This window comes from Panthera uncia (genome assembly GCF_023721935.1).
Source record: "Panthera uncia isolate 11264 chromosome C1 unlocalized genomic scaffold, Puncia_PCG_1.0 HiC_scaffold_4, whole genome shotgun sequence".
NCBI lineage: Eukaryota > Metazoa > Chordata > Mammalia > Carnivora > Felidae > Panthera > Panthera uncia.
In genome coordinates, this window is record NW_026057585.1 from 30,219,443 (window position 1) to 30,241,279 (window position 21,837).

Here is a 21,837-nt window from a genome sequence, read left to right on the forward strand (position 1 = left end):
GCAGTTAGTAGGTTACTTCATCATTAACACCCCAAATGAGACAGGCATCATCATGCCTAGACCCGCTGGAGAAAAACACAGTAAAACTGTACATTTTCCCAAAAATGAGTCACTTGATTTTATTCATTTTACAATATACATGATAATAAAAGGCTAAACACAAAGCTCTTTATAAAAAAAAGAGCAAAATGTATTCCAGGAAAGTCAGACAAAGGCATGAGATGAATTTCAGTTAAATGGATCTACTTTGTGAGCTCTGAGAGTTCTTAAATACTGAATAGAGGCCGAGTGTTTTACATTATAATCATATCTAGAGATCATGCAGCTGGAGAAGAAAAGTATTTTGCTTTAAGTCTTAATTTCTCCAAGTGTTTTGAAGTCAGTTTTAAGGAGTCAAATCTGTACCTCTCCCCTCCATCACAGTTTTTGAAGTAATTAAGAATTGTACCCGTACAATAGCACAGCAACTAGGGAAGAGAGAGGTAGATGATGTGGCCATCCTCTTATAAGGAAACCCCCAAATATTTTAGGGCATGAAACACAAGGCTTTTGTTATCCAAAAGTAATGAGTTGCAGAGTACAAAAACATTCTGGAGCAGAATGCACACAAGTAGGAGACGCATAAGTAGCCCAAACCAAGCACATTAATAGTAAATTCTTAAAGAAATGCATGTGTTCTCTGTACCTTACAAAAATTATTCTCACAGATTTTGAATCCAAGATTATACAATAGAAAATATTTATATGCTTTACATTTAATATAAAAATTATTAGCAAATAAAAAAGGCTTTGATGATACACAAGAAGAAATTTTAGAGAATACATGAATTTTTAGGAGGCCCTGAGGAGGACATGCCCTAAGCACCCTGTCCTTTTCTATGCAAGGGCCAAAGGCAAGCACTTTCTCAGGGTTCACCACAGTTTTGTTTTTTGTTTTTTTTAGGGCTCACCGTTGTTGAGAGAAAACAAGATGGAGTAAGACTCGAGCAAGCTGGGACAGGAAGTAAAAATCAAGCCAAGAAGGAATTCTGCCAAGCACAATGCACACCCTGCCTAAAAATATTTAAGAATAAATCAAAGACAGTGTGGAGTGTACACCAAGGACATTTATATTGATGAATTTATGGGCGAGGTGATAAATACCAAAACAGGAAGTCAGTTAAAACAAGTGTGCAAATAAGTAAGTAATGGGGAATTGGGGAGGGAGATGAAAGAATGCTTAAGCTTCAAGGTAAAAACTGCAAGGGAGAGACTCAGGAATTTCATGTCCCCCATGTCACCCTCCAAGTGTACTTCTCACATCTTAATAAGTTAAAAGTCAATGATTCACAAAACTTTTAGTTCAGTGTTAACACTTTTTACCTGTTTAATGTAGGGCTAGACACTGAGTTGCTTTAAAGACATCTGGTTATAGTTAGTCATAATTGTTACCCATTTTTCATCGTTATAACTTAGGAAATTTTAGCTCTCGTTTAAAGCCCTGGGGCAAACATTTAAAAGGTATTTCCCCTTTTCGGTCAACATTTATCTAAGCACGTCTGCAAGCGTTCTGTTACAGGGAGAGGAAGAGTGTTGAGCAAATTTTCCTCGACAATCAGACAGCTCCGTTTTAGGGACTGACACCCTTCTAGTTCAGGAGGGAGTGTTTCCAGGTAATTACCAATGAGCTCCAGATGAGTAAGGTTCGACAGCTCACCCACGTGAGGGGACAAACTCATCAGGCTATTTTTCCCCAAAAGTAAACACTGCAGCTTTTTGCACTGAAACAGCCCATCTGGTAGCATCTCAATCTGGAAAGGGAAAAAAAGAAGCCAGTGAAACTGGTTTTCCATGGCCTATGATAATGCATTTATTTATTTATACCCCTACCTTTCCCCAAAAACACTTCTAGACATTTACAGGGATACATAGAACAATGACGATACATTCGAAGTAGATGGAAAAGATAAAGGAAAAGTAAGAACATCCTGCCATGAAGTCAGCACTGAGACCTACCGTGAACTTCCAAACCCTTGCTGTACACATGGGTGGGCAAAAGACTTGATTCTAAGCATTCTAACAAGCAGTCTCAAATAAAATCTAATTAGTCACATACTCATTGTCCCTAAGGAAAAAAAAAACAACAACAGTATTTCAGGAAAATCGTAATTATTCTTGGGGCGGAGTTACTGTGTAATGTAATGAGCAACATCCTCAAAAACATCGTGAGTACAGACACAAGGCTCTTTCTCAGGGTTTCAGACTACAGACTGAAAACTTTATTCTGTTAAAAGAAAAAAGTCAACAGAAGCAGAAACAGGAAGATATGATCATATATCATTTCATGAACATTTCTTTCCCCTCTATATACACACTCGTGAATATTTACCCTTCTTCCTGCTCTCTGGCAGTTTCAATTAAATCATGCAACACAAAGAAGTAATTTAAAATATGATAAACAGCCCGAAATTAGGTCAACTCCTACAGCTGTTCAAAGGAGCTGCTCCCCCTCGTGGTGGGTAGGTTGCACGTGAATTTCTAAGGGAGCCCCATTGCATATGTGAAAGATAGTTTATTGGAAAAGACATCCAGAGAAGAGCTGAGAGTAAGCATTCTCAATTCTTGGCATGCCACAGAGATGTGAGTTTGCACCAGGCAGCGCTGGACAGCACACGCTGCAATCTACAATACTCCACATATTTATGTACCTGTGGATGGGGCATCTTTTCAACTATGAAGTAATGCAGGCTCCTTGGATCAGGAAGTCGCTTTGTTAGACAAGGGATGAAAGGGGCACTCAGGAGCTCAGTCTGCTCCTGTGTTGGGCTAACATAGCCCCACCGAGCCAGCCCTCTGCTGGAATTTCCAGGACCATCCAAAACTATCTCCTTAGAAGGATAAATACTCTCTACACAAACTAAAAAATGGTCAAACTGCATTCAAACCTGCTCATTATATTGGAAATTACCCTCTCTTCCATTCCCCACACATACACTCAATGCTGGATATCCTAGAAAACAGATCGAATGATCACCATTGCTAAGAATGGCATTCAATATAACTCATCATTGTATATCAAAATACTAGGTATAAGCAAAGGAAAGATATCTTCCCTCCTATTTCACTCCCCTTTCAAGAATGCAGATGTAAACCCCCACATCCGTGGATTTCAATGTAGACATGTAGCAGAGGGATAAGTGACAGGGGAAATGTAGCCCCTTTCTAATGCAACCTCTTATACCTGCAGCTCAGAAGTAGGGTCAGCGATGGATAAGTAGAGGAAACAATCTGTCCTCTGCAATGTGCTCAGAGTTGAGAGTGTCCATTGGTGTCTAAACAATGACTTAGGCAAACCAGTTGAATAGAGGGTAGGCTTGGCTCATTTGTATTCAGTAAATGCATGCAGAGATCCTCCTTTTGTGCCAGGCTCCCAGTTAGGTCTTGGGGTTAAAGTGCTGAGAAGACAGATGAGTCTTTAAGGACCTTGGTCTAATGCAGGGTTTTTCAACCTACAACATTGACAATTTGGGTGGGATAATTCCTTTTGTGGGGGGTGCCCTGTGTATTATACACTGTTTAGCAGCATCCCGGGCCTCTGCCTACTAGATGCCAGGACTATGCCCCTCCTCAGCCATGATAATAAAAAATGTCTTCAGACAAAGTCTCTTGTGGGGCAAAGTGCCCCCATTTGAGCAGCACTGGACTAATAGGTAGGAAATACTAGACAACTTTGTGAATAATTAGTCTCTGCTGGGAAGGAGTGTCCTGCTCAGGGCTGTATCAGGGACTCCCCCATCTCCCTTCTTCAGTCAGCTTCCAGATCCCCAGCAAGTACCTTGTTTTGTTGGATTCCTTTCCACTGAATAAATACCCTGAAGCCATTGCCATCACTGTCCTGCCTGGCTATCAGCACACTACCATGTTCTCACCAAATCTTCTTTCAAATTTCTGAATCTGTGGGGCACCTGGGTGGCTCGGTTAAGCATTGGACTCTTCAAGACTGGCTCAGGTCATGATCTTGCTGTCGTGATCTCACAGTTGTGAGATCGAGCCTTGCGGCTGGCTCTGGGTTGAGCATGGAGCCTGCTTGGGATTTACTCTCTGTCCCTCCCCCGCTCACCCTCTCTCTCAAAAGAAACACACATTCAAATCTCTAAATTTGTCATTTTTAGTGACTTCTCAGCCCTCAAAGACCGGAGGAGGATTTCACAATGCGATGGGAGTGAGCTACTGGGCCGGGCCCTCATCAGAGGCCCCTCAGCTGTGCTGCTGTCATGAAAGTGAGTCAAGAGCTGTGGTTAGTGGTGCTGCTTCCTGAGTGTCAAGTGTCCACCTCAGGGACTTTCTCTCAGAGTCAGCGTCCAACTGAGGCACAAGACCCTTATTCACCTGCCTGACTTGAATTATGTTAAAGGAGGCTGGGGAGCTGTGTTAGAGACTCAAGACTTTCTTTCAATTAAGCAATTTTATACTGAAAAAAAAATCTACTTACAAACCTTTAAAAACAGTTTGCCCTGAAACTTACAAAAACACCAAAAATATTTTTCCTGGGCCAATTCATTTTATATAAAATGTTAGATAGCCTTTCTTTATACTGAATTCATGTAACATGCTCTTTACTAGACAATATACACAAGCCAAAAACGAAAAAATTACCCTAATGGACTACTGATTTCTTTTATAAGATCATAAGAAATGTTTTCGGGGTATCAGGGAGATGATAAACTTCATAAACAGAATGTTTTTATAGAACTATAATACACACACACACACACACACAGCTATGAAATCAACTGAAAAAAAGACAGAAATGAATAGCTACATCCTAGAATTCTCCAGCAACAAAGTATCTTTAACACAATGTAGTAGAGCCCCCAGAACATCCAGGGAAGGAAGGCCCTCCTCCTGTGTCTATTGTGGACACGGACAATGAGTACTCCCCTGTTTCCAGAGGCTGAGACCTTATTTCAGAATCCATCTCAATGTCAGATCCCCCCCCCCCCCCCGTTTTTTCCCCTGGCCATTGACACATCATCTCAGAACATGCTAACCAAATCCATAAAATCCAATTGTTTCAGGAAACAGAAATGAAATATTTCCATTTCTAAGGAGTGATGTCAAAAAGAGTACTACCGCATAAACGATTTTCTGAAGGAATTTCTACTGCCAGCCAGAAGTCTTTGCACTAAGAAAAGATATGCATTAAATTCACAAATGTCGAAATTGGAAAACCTAGGTGTAAATTGGAGTGTTTTTTAAGATTTGAGCGAAACTATGAAGTCCTCCTTTTCCTTGCTTCTCCATCACCTTCGGTACCATCATAATGCAATCACACTTTGGCATTGGGTTAGAGGTAGACGCTGCCTCCCCTTCTCCCATCCCCCGTGCCCACACAGCACTGCTTCCCACGTAACAGCATTTGGTCTGATGCACCTGTGATGCGCCAGGGCGGGCGCTGGAACACCTGCTTTCCACCCTAGGTCCATCACTAGGAGCTTCAGACTTCAGGAACATCATCCTGAGCGTCAGTTTCAGTTTCGGTAAAATGAGGGTAGTAACTAGAGCAGAGGTTGGAGAAGTTTCTCTCTACATGAGCAGGCCAGTAAATATTTTAGGCTTTGTGTTAAAAGGCAAAACTGAAAATATAATGTAGATACTTTTACAACAAGACAGAAAAAATTTCATACATTTTTCAGTGATTAAATTCAAAATATAATAACTGAGTATAAATTTTTTGTAGTATAGGCCCCTGAATGAGAGAAATGGAACTTATTCATATGGACAAATTATATGAGATTTGCATTTCATATAATTTTTATGTGAGACAAAATGTTATTTAAAAAAAATTTCCCCCAACCATTCAAAAATTTTAAAAACCATACATAGGTCAAGGCTATATAAAAATTCAAAAAGCAGGGGTGCGTGGGTGGCACAGCTGGTTAAGCGTCTGACTCTTTTGTTTTTTAATGTTTATTTTTGAAGGAGAGAGAGACAGAGCATGAGTGGGGGAGGGGCAGAGAAGGAGGGAGACACAGAATCCAAAACAGGGGCTCCAGGCCCTGAGCTGTCAGCACAGAGACCAAAACGGGCCTCAAACCCACAAACCATGAGATCATGACCTGAGCCAAAGTCAGCGGCTTAACTGACTGAGCCACCCAGGCACCCTGTGTCTGACTCTTGATCTTGGCTCAGGTCATGATCTCACAGTTCGTGAGTTTGAGCCCTGTGTCTGCCTCTGCGCTGATAGTGTGGAGCCTGCTAAGGATTCTGTCTCTTCTTCTCTCTGCCTCTCTCCCTGCTTGTGCTCTCTTTCTCTCTCAAAATAAATAGATAAACTTAAAAAAAAATTAAAAAGCATTCTTAGCTCAAGCGGTGGGTGGGTTTTGGTCCCAGGCTGTAATTTGCCGACTCGGTGGCCCATGGTGTTCCTCTAAGATATAAATCTTCATTTCTTGTGTTTAATTTATATTCCTACTTCTAAATCATAACTGATTAAGCCTTTTCATGGGGTTTTATTTCTTGATTGTACTCTCCCAACCCTTCTAAATGCTGCAATCAGAGCCTCTTTTGAAGGAACCAGTTCAAGTCTGACCCCAGCTACTATCCAATGAACTCAAACTTGAACTTGACTCGCAAACTTAAAAGCATTCTCCATTCTGACGCACCTTCTAAATGCTCTCATCTCTTATTGCATCTGAGCCTGCCTGTTGTAATCCTCTGCACATGACCTCTGTCCTTTTACATTTCCCCAACCCCCCATCCTCAGGAACACTCCTCTCAAGAGTTACTGTAAAAAAGAACATCTTGGGGCACCTGGCTGATTCAGTCAGTAGAGCACGCACTCTTGATCTTGGGGTTGAAGTTTGAGCCCTACACTGGGTGTAGAGATTACTTCAAAATAAAATCTTGGGATGCCTGAGTGTCTCAGATGGTTAAGTATCTGACTCCTGATTTCGGCTCAGGTCATGATCTCATGGTTCACAGGTTTGAGCTGCACATTAGGCTGTGCCCTGGCCGGGTGGAGCCTACTTTGGATTCCTTCCTCTCTCTCTCTCTCTCTCTCTCTCTCTCTCTCTGCCTCTCCCCTGCTTGTGCTCCCTCCTTCTCTCTCAAAAGAAATAAATTAAAAAATAAAAAAAAAAACTGAAATATTTAAGAGTATCTTGCTCAAATACGTTTGGTAAACGTTGCATGTCATGTCTCTCTTAGAGAAGCACAATGCATATTCAAATACTAAAGGCTCTGAGGAATCCTGCAGCAAAAAATATGACAAAAAGAAGTGTTTAGTGTTCTGTGTGGTAACACTGATTACTACCTTGTGGAAGAAACTCTAGAGTGCCCTCTCTGGGAATGTCTGTCATTTGGGGGATGCCCAGTATCTTCAATGTCTGGAGAATTCCCTACCTTATCTTGGTGGGAAGCAGAGTCCACTTCCCACTGGGGGGACTGACAACACCAGATTCTAGTGTTCCCAGCTCCCTTACAGCTTGAGTGTGGGTGGGAGTTCATAAGCTCTCAGACTTGGACTTTAAATTGGGGCTACTGTCACAAAGCAGCAGAAACCATGAAGAACCTATTTTGTGGGAGGGCAAGGGGTGCATTAGCAGCAGCATCTAATTTTCAGGGGCAATGCTGTGCCCAGTGCTGGTATGGTCAACGGCAGGGTATCCTCACCATTTTGCTTTTGTGCTATAATTTTGGCCTTTTGGCTATCTGACTCTATGCTTGCTTTCCAAGCTCAATTATTCAGACTTTTCAGTGATAATATGACATTTCAATAAATGTCTTTTCTACTAAACCACAGAGAGAATTTGTTGCCTCCATCCATGAACCTGGTATACTCCCCAACTTTTTAGAAGAGTATTTTAAAACCTCTTCCTTCAGGAATCTTTACTAACTTCTATTCCAAATGGAGAGATCAACTACATTTCTGAGACTATGCATACCTAAATATTTACGCATCCAATTTGATGTTTTATTTTCTAATTTTAATAAATATTTTGGTCTACCTCATAGAATCTTAAGAATTTCAAAGTTAGAAGGAAACTTGAAACTGAAGCATGAATCCCTGATTCCCTTTAACAATATTCCTACCAAATAGTTGACGACCCATATCTGGACAGTTTTATTCATAAGAAAACCAGGGCACCTGGGTTGCTCAGTTGGTTAAGCATCTGAGTCTTGGTTTCAGGTCAGGTCATGACCTTATGGTTCATGAGATTGAGCCCCTCATTGGACTCTGTGCTGACAGTGCAGAGCCTGCTTGGGATTCCTTCTCTCTCTATTTCTGCTCCTCCCCCGCTCATTCTCTCTCTGTCTCTGTCTCTCTGTCTCTCTTAAAATAAATAAATAAACTTAGAAAAAAAGAAGAAAATAAAAATCATTTCTCCCTTCTCAAAGGTTCAATTTTTGGACAAGATTTCGGGAAACATGAGAAATCTTTTCCTGCTTGTCTTGGTTCAAACACTCATGGTTACTTGCAAGAAGATTTCTTTTCTATTAAGTGTTCCAAATATTTAAAGACCAATAGCATGGACTATTCTTTTCCCTTCCCTCCCCAATACTTCCTATTATTAGGCTGTTCCATCAGAGAACTTTTCATCTCTCTGGCTGCTGTCTTCTGAGTGAGTTTCACTTTCTCCATATCCTGATTAAATAAGTCTCTTCAGAGTTCTGAGGACAGTGTCCTTCAACCATTCAAAGGTGTCATGGTCATTGCTATGGCTCTGGGATGCTTAGCAATTGCTGATTATCAGACTTCTTTAAAAAAAATTTTTTTTTTTTAAGAGAGAGAGAGAGAGAGAGAGAGAGTGAGTGAGTGGGGAAGGGTCAGAGAGAGAGACACAGAATCTGAAGCAGGCTCCAGGCTCTGAGCTGTCAGCACAGAGCCCGATGCGGGGCTTGAACTCATGAGATCATGACCTGAGCTAAAGTTGGATGCTTACCTGACTGAGCCACCCAGGTGCCCCTGCTTATTAGACTTCTGAGATAACCCAGCCTAAGATATCATTCTACTTTGGCCATAAACTGCCTTCACCATAGGACTTTACATGTCAACCAAGTATCCTCCCTAACTCAAAATAAAATGTGTCTGATACTCGCACCTAGTTTCTCTTTCACATATGGTCAAGAAGTCAATAAACTTGGTGTCAAAAGTACCAATGGTCTTAAGGTTTTATTACATTAAATTAGGAAAAAACATTAACCTGCCTATACATTTAAGTAATTCATGGCCAGCTAACAATTTAATCAGCTTCAACTTTCAAAAATTCATGTAGTGATATAACTATACAACAACTAGTGGAACCATTGCCTTTCAAAATAATTATTAATAATTTTTAAATTTTTGATTTAACAATGGAAAAGTATAACCAAAATATTAATATTAATCTACTGCATAATTAAACAACACTAATGATAAATCTCTAGACCTGTAGTTTTCAAAGTATGGTCACCACACCAGCAGCATCAGCTTCATCTGGGATTTTGTAGAAATGCAAACTCTTGGACCCTACACACCAAACCTGCTGAATCAGAAACTCTGGGAGTGGGGTCCAGCAATCGGTGTTTTAACAAGCCCTTCAGGTAATTCTGATGAACACTGCTAATCTAGATCAACCCTCAAGGAGTTTTACAGCCTCCTAATCCTTTAAGTCCTTAAGATTTCTCAGGGGCGCCTGGGTGGTTCAGTCAATGGAGCGTCTGACTCCTGGTTTCAGCTCAGGTTATGATCTCACGGTTCGTGAGTTCGAGCTTGCTTGGAATCCTCTCTCTCCCTCTCTCTCTGCCCCTCTCCTTCTCACTCTCTCTCTCAAAATAAACTTAAAAAAAAAAAAAAAGACCTGAAGATTTCTCATTTATTTTAGAATGGGCTCTAGCTTCTTGCATATATGAGTCAAATCAATTTTCTAAAAACTGGCATGAATTTTGCTCTCATTCCTCAACTTTTTGGTGTTTTTCCAATCCATGGTTTTTGAAAATAATGTCTGGTGATTAATATGTTTATTAGCCAACAGCATGCTCATAGCTATATTTAGCATGAAATACGAATTACAAAAAGTCTAAGAGATAGTACATTTTGGGTGGGGTAGAAGGAAGTAGTTCCCATTTTCTACTACTGGAAGACCACTTTCATCTTTTGGCAGACCTGATTTCTGAAAGATTATTTTTCTTCTTCCCATAGGGGCATTACCATCACTCTCTTGCCCTTTTGGCTAGCATGATTTTTTTTTTTTTTTCTTTTTCTTCCTCCTTCACATTTTAACCTAGGAAACTAGTCATTTATTTTGTTTTTTCTTGTTTCAGTGAAGTCAAGTTTTCCTTAACTTGGCTTTACTGTTGCAAATTATGGTTCATTTTTAAAGTATGGATGCTGGAAAAAGCTTCTAAGAAGCCCTAGTGTTGCATTATAGAACCAGGCCTTTCATTTTGAATTGTCTTTCTAGACATGCATGTAGATTTCCAGTTTTTCTTACTGCATCACAAAAAGGATTTATGAATAATTCATGATCCCAGTATTTTTAACAAAAAGTTCTTCTCCTGTGACAGATTTGGAAAGCTAAAAACTTTTATGAAGCTTCCTAAATACTTAAGATCTTTCCAGAATGAAAAGTAAGCTCTGTTACAATTAGTTTAAAATACTTCAGCTGTGATGTTTATGTGAAAAATGGGGACAGAGAATAAAGAGAACATTCGTTGAGCATTACTATGTCCTAGGAACTGGTGCTTTAACTAGATAAATATAAATATAAATATAAATATAAATATAAATATAAATATAAATATGATTTTTTCTTCTATAAAATTTCCATCACAACTTATCAGTTAGATTAAAAACTGATGCTCAGTGTTTTGGTAATTTGCCCACGGTCACATATCTGGTAAGTGGCAGACAGGCCAGGCTCAGAGGATGCTTAGTATGACTACAAGTCCATTTTCTTTACCCGCATTATACGCTACAACAACAGACGCTCAAAACACCAGCTAAATGAAGGCAAGAACAGATATACTTACATTGTTGTTGGTCACAGCAAAGTACTGCAAATTACTCAGATACTGGATTTCTTCTGGAATGAAGGTCAGATGGTTATAGCTTAGATCCAAATAATGTAGTTTGGTGCATAGGAAAAGCTGTAGGGGCAGATTCTCAATATTATTATGGTTCAAAGAGAGCTGCTCTAGATTAGATAGTGCCCCAATCTGGGCAGGAATATAAGCAATGTTATTGTGCCACAACTTTAAGCAGGAAAGGTTCTGGAGATGCTGAAAGCTAATGATCTCTTCCACGGTTTTAAGGTTATTTTCTTTTAGGTCTAACTCATGCAAATTGTTCAGACTGAAAATGGAGTGTGGGATGCGTTCCAGGTCACAGCTGATAAGCTCTAGGCTTTTCAGATTGACCATCTTTTTCAAGTTGTTCAACACAACCAGCTTGCTTCCCTCATTATCAAGGGATAACTTCTGCAGAGAAGGCAGGAGGTCTGTAATGACTTGAGGGATCCGGGAGAGGCTGCTCTTCAAGTAGAGGGTCCTCAGGTTTTTTAAGTCCTGAAAGCCCTCCAATTGCATGGTACTCAACTGCTCAGGTAGAACACAGCCCGACAGATAAAGTTCTTTGAGATTCTTCAGGTGAAATACCCAGCGTGGGATCTTCCCCATTTCAGTAAATTTCAGGCGGAGGATTTTTAAATTCTCCTCCAGAAAGCCCAGCGCTGGATGGTCTACCACCAGGGACGAATGGTACACATGAAGCTCCTTGAGGTTGACCAGCTGCGAGACTGTGGAGGGCAGCTTGACCTCCGGGATAAGCTCCAGGCTGAGCACTTCGATTTCTGTCAGCTCAAAGACGTTGTCTGGAAGACCATTTAGCATAAAAAGGTGCAGTTCTACCTTGTCCTGGGAATTTTTCACAAGCTTACTTTTCAGTTTCTCAACCGTCCATTCGTTATTGAGGTTGATCTGTTTTAGTTTGTTCTCACTGACCTCCGAGAGGAATATGGAGAAGCGTTTGGAATAAAGAGGATCATATTGATCGGCCAGATGGAGGATGAAGGCGAAGTCATTCTTGACGTCAGGGATATCGCTGTAGTTGCTTTTCTCTCTCAACGCCTCAAAGGAATATTGCTTCAGAGAACTCCTCAGCATCCACCACAAGCTGTAAGAGGAGGTGAGACCGTAAAGTATAACCAAAATGACATAAAATGAAGCCAGGACCTTAAATATTTCTGCCAAGGAGTAGACACACTGGTAGCGCTTGTATCCTGTAAAAGCCTGCACGTCAATGGAACAGTCGATTTCCAGAGTGATGTAGGTTAGGAAATATGGAACATAAGTTATGATGAGGATGAACAAGATGACTTTCACTATGATCTGCTTCAGATACACTCTATAAATGATGTCCTTCTGCTCCACATGCATGCGGAACCTTTTCACTTTTTCAAAGATGGCTTTGGCCTGTTCGCCCTCCTTCTTGTCCAGGACGCTAGAAGTTGGGCTTTCGATGCTGGCCGACTCCAAGCCAGGCTGTGGGTAGGGCAATGACTGCTTGCTGGAATCGACATCGGCTGAACACCCTGAGGACGAAAGCAGAACCTTGGACTTGGAGAGCGTCAGGGGCCTCACTGACTGCTCGGCCACTGTTTCGGACAGGGCACGCGTGGTCCACGGGGAGTCGAAGCACTTGTGAAGGATGGCCACAAAATGCTCGAGCCTGGAACTGGTACTCGGGTAGTGAAGCCAAAAGTTGCTGCAGGCTGCAAAGATGAGTGTGTGCAAGAGCACCAGGTAAGGGAAAAACTTGGCGAACCAATGGAGCTGTTTCTCGTAACAGACAGCATCGATGTAGGAGTACTGCTGTCGGTGGAGGTCATTCTGGATTCTCAGGGGAAGCGGGAGCGGTGTCCCAGGATCAGAGGATGTGTTTGCGCTGGCTTTCAGGAGGTCCCAAGGCACGGCACAGTGATTGTCAAATTCCACCTTACATGGAAGACAGCACAGAACCCTGCTCTGTGTAAGCTGGAGAGCTCCGGCCAGCACGGCCACCAGCAGCATGATCAGGGTAATGTAATACCAGAAGACGTCCCACCATGGTTTTAGGATGTGATAAGATGACTGGGCGTCTGCTAAACATTTCAGCTCTGTTAGCGTAATCATGACTTTCCCTTGTAGGAGTACGGAAACTGGGAGAGGAAAATAAAAGAAAAACCACTGAAGCGAGTATCCAAAATAAGCATTTAACTCTAATGCTTGTAGGTACCCAAGTAGGATCTAGCTCAGGGACAAAATCTGGGAGGCAGGGCTGATCAAAGGATATAAATGTCTTCTGGTTTCATTTGAAACCTTAGGCCATCCCAACTGTGCACTATAAAGTCCTTCAGATGAGACACCATTTAGTGATAGCCGGACTGGATCTATAAAGGTATTTAGCGCAGATTGTGAAGCAACTATCTAGTTTCCTCCTGGATCTTGACTCCATCCCAAGCTATTAAAAACCAGAAGCCATATTTTATGCCTTCCAAATGGTCTGAGTAAGCTCTTTTCCACATCCTGTCCCACACCTGGCGCATCAGTTACAGCCTAAGAGTTGTGTTTCAACCACCATGGGGAAGCTCTTTTGAGCAAGCACTGCTTTACGTAGTTATCCCTTAGGATTAGAGGGATCTACCAGTTCTACATTCAAAACAAACTGTAAGTTAATGCATTATCTCCTTTCCCCCCAAGCTCTTGCTTTGTAACTTAAGTTCATGTCCAACTTAGAGTATTTAAAAGCTGATGAAGCAACACTAGTGGCTGAACACGGGATAGGGAAGAAAAACTCAGAACATGCTACTATGGGGGGATTCTCACTCGTGGTTAAGTTTTGATGGCAAATAACTAATAGGATGAATAAGTAAGAGTATACTCTATTACTAAATTATTTTTTGCCTCAGAAAAACAAGAGGTAGATTTTCCATTTTCACATTAAAAAGTATTCAGGCAGTGTTCCTTACAGAAATGATTTATGTAACGTTCAACCTTATATAAATCAATTGTTTAAAAAATTGCTAATTAGTAAAATCCGGACAACCTATAAAATGGCACAGAGTACGAGAAATAAAAGGAAACATTTGGGTCTAATAACATATCTAGTAAGAAAAAAGAAGAAAAAAATCACAGCAGCATGGTTTTTTAATGGATAAAGAGAATGAACCAAATCATCTCTAAGGACACCGCCAGCCTCAAAGTTTATGGCTGAATTTGTCCCCTTAAAGGTCCTGAAAGTTAAATTCATTTAAGACATGAGACTGAAATTGCAAAAGAATATAAACACAAATAGAGATAAGGGTATTCAGACAGCGGTTATTCATTCAACAAAGAACACAAGTCAACATTGATCAAAATAAAGTACTTTAAATATTTACACTTACTGGATGAAAAAAAAAATGAATCCAATAAGTTGACTGTGCTTCAATCAGGAGGCCGACACCTTTTGAAATTTCTTAGACACACCATCTCTGTGTTTGTCTTCATTCTGTGAGAAAGCACAGATATCTTATAATAGCTGCAGTATTTCAAACAAAATTGGAAACACTGTCTTCAGAGACCCTCTCCATCATAAGACACGATATGGCAAATAGATTTTCATAGATCAGTTTACTTTTCACACTAGAGGACATTTTGGCAAGGTATATATAGACAGGACCCCACCCATATATGAGATCATACTCAGCCCCTGAATACCTTTAGGTTACAGAGAAGTTTCCACAGAAACTTAGATGTTAATGTATTTTAAAATGCCATATTTACAACACTTAGATGAACACTTAGCTTTTCCAAGCAGCCTACATATGTTAATTTCTCTCATTCAGTCCTCATACACAGTTGGTCTTATTTGCATTTATCAGATGGCCTGTCAAACCATGTAGTTTCTGCATCCTAATTTAAAACCACACATCTCTCCAAATAAGACTCGGTGCTCTTCAAATTTAGCCTACTGATTCCATTAGAAATAATCACAAGTTAATAACTTTTGAAGACACGGCTCAGAAATTTGCTGAAATTCTCTGAAGTTATGATATTATTAAATGTAGCTACCCTTTATATTAGCTTTTTTTAAACTTGTAGGTTAATAAAAGCCATTCTTAGCATCTACTTCAAACAATCACTTGCAATAATTTAAATTACATATACATCGATCAGTTTGAAATATGAGGATATTCTAAAACATATAAAAATTTTAATTTGGTATGAAAATTGCCTATGGAACTTCTGAAGAGCTGCTGGGAATGTTTATATAGTTGCCCCAAAGATATAATCCTTTTTGGGTTTATCAAGTACTTGAAACCCAGCTCAGTGTACTAACCCCAAATTGCATTCAAGATATTTTTAGTAATACTCTTGTAATCTTGTCATTTTCAAAGATCAAAAAGTTGGGCATGTCTGAAATTTACTTTGGATTTACCAATCCATGTGCAAAGCCTACTTTATAACTGCCATCCCGTATCAAATTATTTTGCAGGCCAGAAAGCAGAGTTAGTGTGTACGACAATCTAGCTGTGACTAATTCATATTTAGATACGACCAATGGAGTATGAGTTTCTCATTCACAATTCATTTTTAAAAGGCTTACAACATATGATACACACCTGCATTTATGTGCAGCAAGCATGATAAAATATTTGAGGTGTGAAACATTTTACATATTCTTCCATTGCACTGGGTCTGTAATATATCCGGAAAGAATATATTACATAATTCCAGAGTGCTTCTCAGCCATTCCGATATTTATTATACAACACAGTTTCCTTTAAATATTGTAAACACATTTTCTACTTTAAACACAGTATTTCTATGAAACAGAGTCACAAACCTCCAACTATAGTACTATTTTAAAACACATATTTTAAAATAATCAATATGAGAAACTACTATAACTAATCCATTAGAGAACCACAACAAACTACAGGTTTACTATATTTATACTAATTTAAATTTATTAGTAAAGAATTTTTTCCTGTTTGCCTTTTTAAGAACTATAAATTTTCCCTCTAATCTCCTAACTCGGATTTTCACTGAGGGGTTCCTTGTCAATAAGAGCAAATAAAAATACACTGTTTAAAATCTAATATCTGTCTTTCTACTTTCAAAGCACTTTCATTTACATTAATTTGTTTCATATAATAAACCATTAGATATATTATTACTCTTCACATTTTAAAACATGGAAATAAAGCAGGCCCAGAGGAGTTATCCTGTCCAAAGCGACAAAACTGGCAAGAAATAGTTCCAGTTAGAATGGAGGTCTTCAGACTCAAATCTCAAGCCTCGTCCACACTGGAAACAAGATCACATTATCATTAAATCCAATTAACTGTGCCACTCAGTTCTCTCAAAGGTTAAAGAAATCGCTAAATATTTATCTCTTTTCCCCAATTGCAGTAGACTAAATATTTTGTCCCCCTAAAATACATATTTTGAAATCCTAACCCCCAAAGTGATAGTATTAGGAGGTGAAGCCTTAGGTCATGAGGGTGGGATTAGTGCCTTTATAAAATGGACCCCACAGGGCTCTCTTGCCCCTTCCACCATTTGAGGACACAGCAAGAAGGTGGCGCCTATTAACTAGGAAGTAAGATCTCATTAGAATTTGCCAGTGCCTAGGTGCACCTGGATGCACCGTTGGTTAAACAGCCAACTTCAGCTCAGGTCATGATCTCACAGTCTGTGGGTTCAAGCCCTGCATCGGGCTCTGTGCTGACAGCTCAGAGCCTGGAGCTGCTCTGGATTCTGTCTCCCTTTCTCTCTGCCCCTCCCTCCCTCATGCTCTGTCTCTCTCTCTCTCTCTCTCTCAAAAATGAATAAACATTAAAAACAAACAAACAAAAAAAAAACAAAACATCTGCCAGAGCAGTGCCTTGATCTTGAACTTCCCAGTCTCTAGGAACTGAGAAATAAATATGTCTGCTGTTTAGGTCACCCAGTCCATGGTAATTTGTTGTAGCAGCCCGAACAGACTAAGACATCAATTTACCCCAACAGTTGCATTGTAACTTGGTTCTATTTTAGTCTTTTGAAAAACAAAAGATATAAATGTACAGTTTCCTGCAATGTCCCCTATAACATAATATATAATCTACTTTCTCAGCTGAACTTTTTCTACCAAACATTTTCCACTGAACTAAGATTCAATGTATAAATAGATAGCATCCAAATCTAATGATGTATGAAAGGTCTCAAGCATTCCTATATATTAAATGATGTTAACTTTTTCTAACGGAAGTTTTTAACTCGAGAGCTAGAGCATAGCTGTCCTTTGTCATTACAAAATTTAATACTGTTTGTGTGTCTAGGAAATTTTTTCCAGACCATATTTTTGCAAACAATGAGGATTCAATCTAAATCAGATCTCTATTTCTAATATACAAATGCACTAAATCAGTTCAAAGACACAATGTTAAGAGTAAAGGATTTTGTGGTCCTAATCCCATTCCTTTAGCTTTTAAACCTCATTAAGAAATCATAAAAGCTTTTCAAAGCACATGAATTCATTTGACAATCTCACCCCAAAGTCTCTAGGATTGAAACAAAAACACTCAAGTTAGGCATCTTGTCTTCCCACTAGTCCTTATTTTACTTTGAAAGCTTTTCCAAAATAACCAGTGAAAAAATAAACAAATGATGATCAGATGGTATTTAGAGTCATTCTATGCAGAGAACTGGACACTACTTCAAAGATCTCTGTCTTTGACCCCAGGCAGGATATAACCAAACAATTCAAAATGGGGTTTCTCTCTGCTCTAACTGCAAATTGACTTAGAGATTGCCTTATATCCCTTCAAAATGTTTAGTACTACTTCTCAACAAGAGGTTTCTTGGGTCTAATGTATATCCAACTGAAGTTTAAATTCACCTCTTGGAGCTCTCTCTCTGGGAAATAGTGTGTCAGTACCCCTGATAATTTGTTCCATTTCTTCAGACTAAATAGCCCCTTGAACCGTTCTTCAGAGATCTGATGATTGTTCAGCATTTCTCAAGTACTTAAATGATCACTAGCAAGACACATGATATGCCAGCTTATGTCCCTTACCAGTTGCTTCAGATCTTGTCAGTGGAGTAATTTTCAAGTGACAAACACCCTTTCCAAATTTAGTTGTAGTTTTGAGACTTCCTAGAAGGAATTAAGATTTACATAGTAAAGTGTATCTTCAACATTAATGCTCATAAAAATCACTGGAGAGAGTATTAAATCGCAGAGTGGTAGGTCCCACCCTCAGAGTTTCTGATTCATTAGGTCTGAAGTAGTCCTCAAGAATGTGTCTAACAAATTTCTAGTTAATGTCGATGCTTCCAGTAGGTAGAGTAACCATTTTTTGAGAATCTAAGACGGTGGTTTTCAGTTTGGGCTTCACATTAGAACAACCTGGAGCAGTTTAAAAAACCTCAAATCCAGGGGCACTTGGGTGGCTCAGTCGGTTGAGCATCTGACTCCTGATTTCAGCTCAGGTCATGATCCCAGGGTGGTGGGATTGAGTCCTGGCGGGAGGTGGGGGGGTGGGGGGGAGTCCATTCTGAGTGTGAAGCTGGCTTGAGGTTCTGTCTCTGTCTTTCTCCCTCTGCCCTTCTCCCCCACTTGCGTGCACTCTCTCTGTAAAACAAAAACAAAAACTCAAATCCAAGCCCTTCTCCTATGATTGGTCAAGCAATTCAACTGGTCTAGCTGAGACCAGTACTTTTTGTTTGTTTGTTTTCTCCAAATTTCCCCAGGAGGAGAAAGCTCACAAGACAGACTGACAATGAAATATCTGGGGAAAGTACTGTCCTTTTAACCCTTCCTGGAAGTTTCACTAGGTATCTAGAGTGCCTCCCCCTCTCTGCAGACTACGAGTAACAGCTACCAGCAACTCCACAAACTCTTCAGAGACCTGAGACCCCAGGTGTGCGAAGCAGTAGGTCAGAGAGTCATTGAGCTATAGAGATTTGCAGGGTGGATTTGAAGAGGAAGCAGAAAGAACAAAACCCAGCCAAAAGGTATTTAAATTGTGTAGGCTGGAAGCAATGAGGGAAAATTTTGCAATGCACTGGAAAGAAAGCAATGAATGAAATAGTCACTGTAAATGAAAATTCAACACCATTTAGCAACATCAAACAGAGGGGTCCATGGAGAAGCAGGAGTCAAATGGATTCACATTTTGAGTCTATGGTATTACAGTATCCTCCACAGTTTCTAGCATGTGGTGTATGACAAATATTTGTACAATAAAAAATTGAACATATCAGAAGGCAGGAAATAATATGGTCAGATGTTAGGCAGGGTATATCTAAGGTAATTGGGCATTTCCTGAGACAGACTAGAACACAGCCACATGTAGACAGGAAGGATTTGGGCTAACTCTTCTGCATATTCTAAAGCCAAACAGCTTAAAAAAACAATAGTGTTTTATTTCTCATGATTCTGTGGGTGGTTCTTTCACTTCATAGTACTGGCTGGCACAAAGTGGCTGGAAGGTCCAGAATGTTCTCATTCATCAGGCGGGTAGCTGGAGCTGCCTGCTGGCTGGCACTTCCAGTGAGACTCCTCATGGCTGTTTCAGGGTCCTCACATAGACGGTGGTTGGGTTCCAAGATGGCGCATCCCAAGCACAAAGGTGAAAAATTGCAGTTCTTTTATGGCCTGGCTCTCAAAGCTACGGTGTCACATCCACTCCATTCTATCAGCCAAAGGAGCCATAGACCCAGCCCAGATTCCAGGGAATGGGAAACGTCACTTCTCAATGGGAGGGGTGGCAAAGGATGGGCAGCTCTGCTTAACCTTCCCTGGTCTCTCTGCCCACAAACGTTGTGAAGTCCTCCTACACGCAAAGCACACTCACCCTCTTCCAAGCCCCTAAAAATTTCGTCCAACTCTGGTATCGAGTTCAGGCTTGAAGTCCAGGATCTTGTCGTCTAAATTAAGTAGAGGAGGCTGTGGGACAACATTCTTAAGGTCCTTGGAAGCCCTGTTATCTAGTTAAGAAGCCCCAGGAGGCACAGACTTACATCTTTTTGAAGTCATAATATAGGGTCTTGCTGCTATGCCTTTGCTTTCATTTGTACCTTGAGATTAAGTTTTATTGGCAGTATTGCTCTGGATCTGTTCTTTCCACCTGAGGCCATTTCTTACTTTGAGTACCTTTTCATTGAGTCGAGAAGCAGGGAATGAGAAACAGTTTTATTTACAACCCTAGAAAATTCTGGATTGGAAACACATCCTCTAAAGTCTACTTAAAATCTGGACAGTTTCTTCTTTAATTCATCTCTCTTTTGCAATACTTTGGTCATGAGTGGTTAAAAAAGTCATTTGACGCTTCCAACATTCTGCTAGAAAATCCCCTAAGCTGGATATACAAATCCATTGGGTTCATTTTCCATCTTCCGTGTTATTGGACATACAAGTCTTGTCGGTTTTCCTGTCAGTATGAAACAAGGGTACTGTTTTATATCCTCAAAAAGCGATTTCTTCATCGCCCTACCAGCTACCATTAATAGTTGTCTTACTTCCCTTCAGACCTTCACTGTCACCTGGTCTCAAAGCCAATGCCAGATGTTTTGTTACGGCAGCACCTCACTTCTGGGTACAAATTTTTGTTTTAGTTCTTTACTGCTATGCCAAAAAAAAAAAAAAAAAAATCCAAAACTTCGTGGCTAAAACAACCATTTATCATTTCTCATGATTCTGTGGGATGATGAAGCAGTTCTGTTTCACATGGTGTTGACTGGAATGCTGGGAGGGCTGTAAGTTCTAAAACGCCTCAGTCACAGGACTGGCATTTGGGTTGTCTGCTGGTCTACAGCTCAGCTTAGGCTAATGACCAGAGGCCCGGCCACTACTCCATATGGCTGTTCAGGCTGTCCCACAGCAAGGCAGCTAAGTTCTAAGGAACACTGCAAGCACACAATAGCAGAAGCTACACACTTCCTTAAATTCCAGCCTTAGAAATAACTCCACACCATCTCTGCTATGTTTGAGTGCTCAAAAAGGGTAACAGGACCAGCCCAGATTTTTAAAGGGAAGGGTAACAGACCCCAACTGGAGCATTTACAGACATCTTTAATTCACCATAGGGACTCAAGAATATTTAAGTAGTAGATACGCCATAGAAGTGAATTAACTCTTTGAGTGAATTGAGTGAATGAAGAACAAAATCTCTTTCCTAGATAATAAATCCCATGAGGAAGAACTCTCAGACCAAGAGGAACAAAGGGGGAGAAAGAAGCTGGGTCAGTGAGATAAAAGAAACGCGGTGTTTCTGGAGCACAGAAATTCAAGGAAAGAGTCTGACATCATGGTTGATAACAAAGAGAAACCAAAGGAAAAATGTGCTGCGTAACTAGCATTCTGCAGCTTCTTACCAAAAGCTGTACAGTGGCAATGGGTCTCTGAAACAATCGTAAATAATATTCTAAATCCTAGGAAAATTTATCACCTGAAGCCCCAGAAGACACTTGCTGAATATGACAACACCATGGTAATAACTCTAGAACTCCTTATTAAATCTGAGTTGTTCTGAACTTAAAAAACAAGTAACAATAACAATAAATAATAACTAACAACAATAAACAAAAAACAGTAACTCTAGAACTCCTTATTAAATCTGAGTTGTTCTGAACTTAAAAAAGTAAAACATGGTTTTACTTTTCCTTGTTTCTAACAGTTACAGAACACACAATTCATTTAACGTAGATGGCGACTGTCCTTTCAGGAAAAGACATCTCAATTCTTTGATGAGTTCAGTAAGCTACCAAATTCTCTAGAATCCATTTAAAATGAAAGAAGTTGCAGTCACATTATAATATTAACACTAGCACATAAGCCACCAGTGGCTACATAATTCTTAGGATGTG

The 21,837-nt window shown here is 40.1% G+C and overlaps 1 protein-coding gene and 1 long non-coding RNA gene across 17 annotated transcripts in view; one reads left to right on the top strand and one right to left on the bottom strand.

Moving 5' to 3' along the window:
• Positions 1 to 1,247, top strand: part of LOC125912424 (uncharacterized) — a 34,484-nt gene extending 33,237 nt beyond the window's left edge. For all 5 annotated transcript variants that reach the window (XR_007454734.1, XR_007454732.1, XR_007454735.1 and 2 more), the window contains one exon: positions 944 to 1,247. This is a non-coding gene — a long non-coding RNA (uncharacterized LOC125912424). The remainder of the gene's footprint in view (positions 1 to 943) is intronic.
• The window catches only part of LRRC8B (leucine rich repeat containing 8 VRAC subunit B), an 80,264-nt gene that overhangs the window by 14,725 nt on the left and 43,702 nt on the right, over positions 1 to 21,837 (bottom strand). For 4 of the 12 annotated variants that reach the window (XR_007454729.1, XR_007454728.1, XR_007454727.1 and 1 more), the window contains exons 3-7: positions 18,044 to 18,124; positions 15,603 to 15,678; positions 14,385 to 14,488; positions 10,993 to 13,157; positions 1,661 to 1,790 (exon numbers count right to left, since the gene is read on the bottom strand). Coding sequence is in view for 8 of the 12 variants with exons in the window: in XM_049616823.1 (XP_049472780.1) it covers positions 1,661 to 1,790; positions 10,993 to 13,131 (2,269 nt within the window). In the remaining 4 variants the exon portion in view is untranslated. Of the gene's footprint in view, positions 1 to 1,348; positions 1,791 to 3,220; positions 3,435 to 10,992; positions 13,158 to 14,384; positions 14,489 to 15,602; positions 15,679 to 18,043; positions 18,125 to 21,837 lie in introns of those variants that run through there. The other 8 variants (XM_049616818.1, XM_049616817.1, XM_049616816.1 and 5 more) reach the window with 4 other exon arrangements.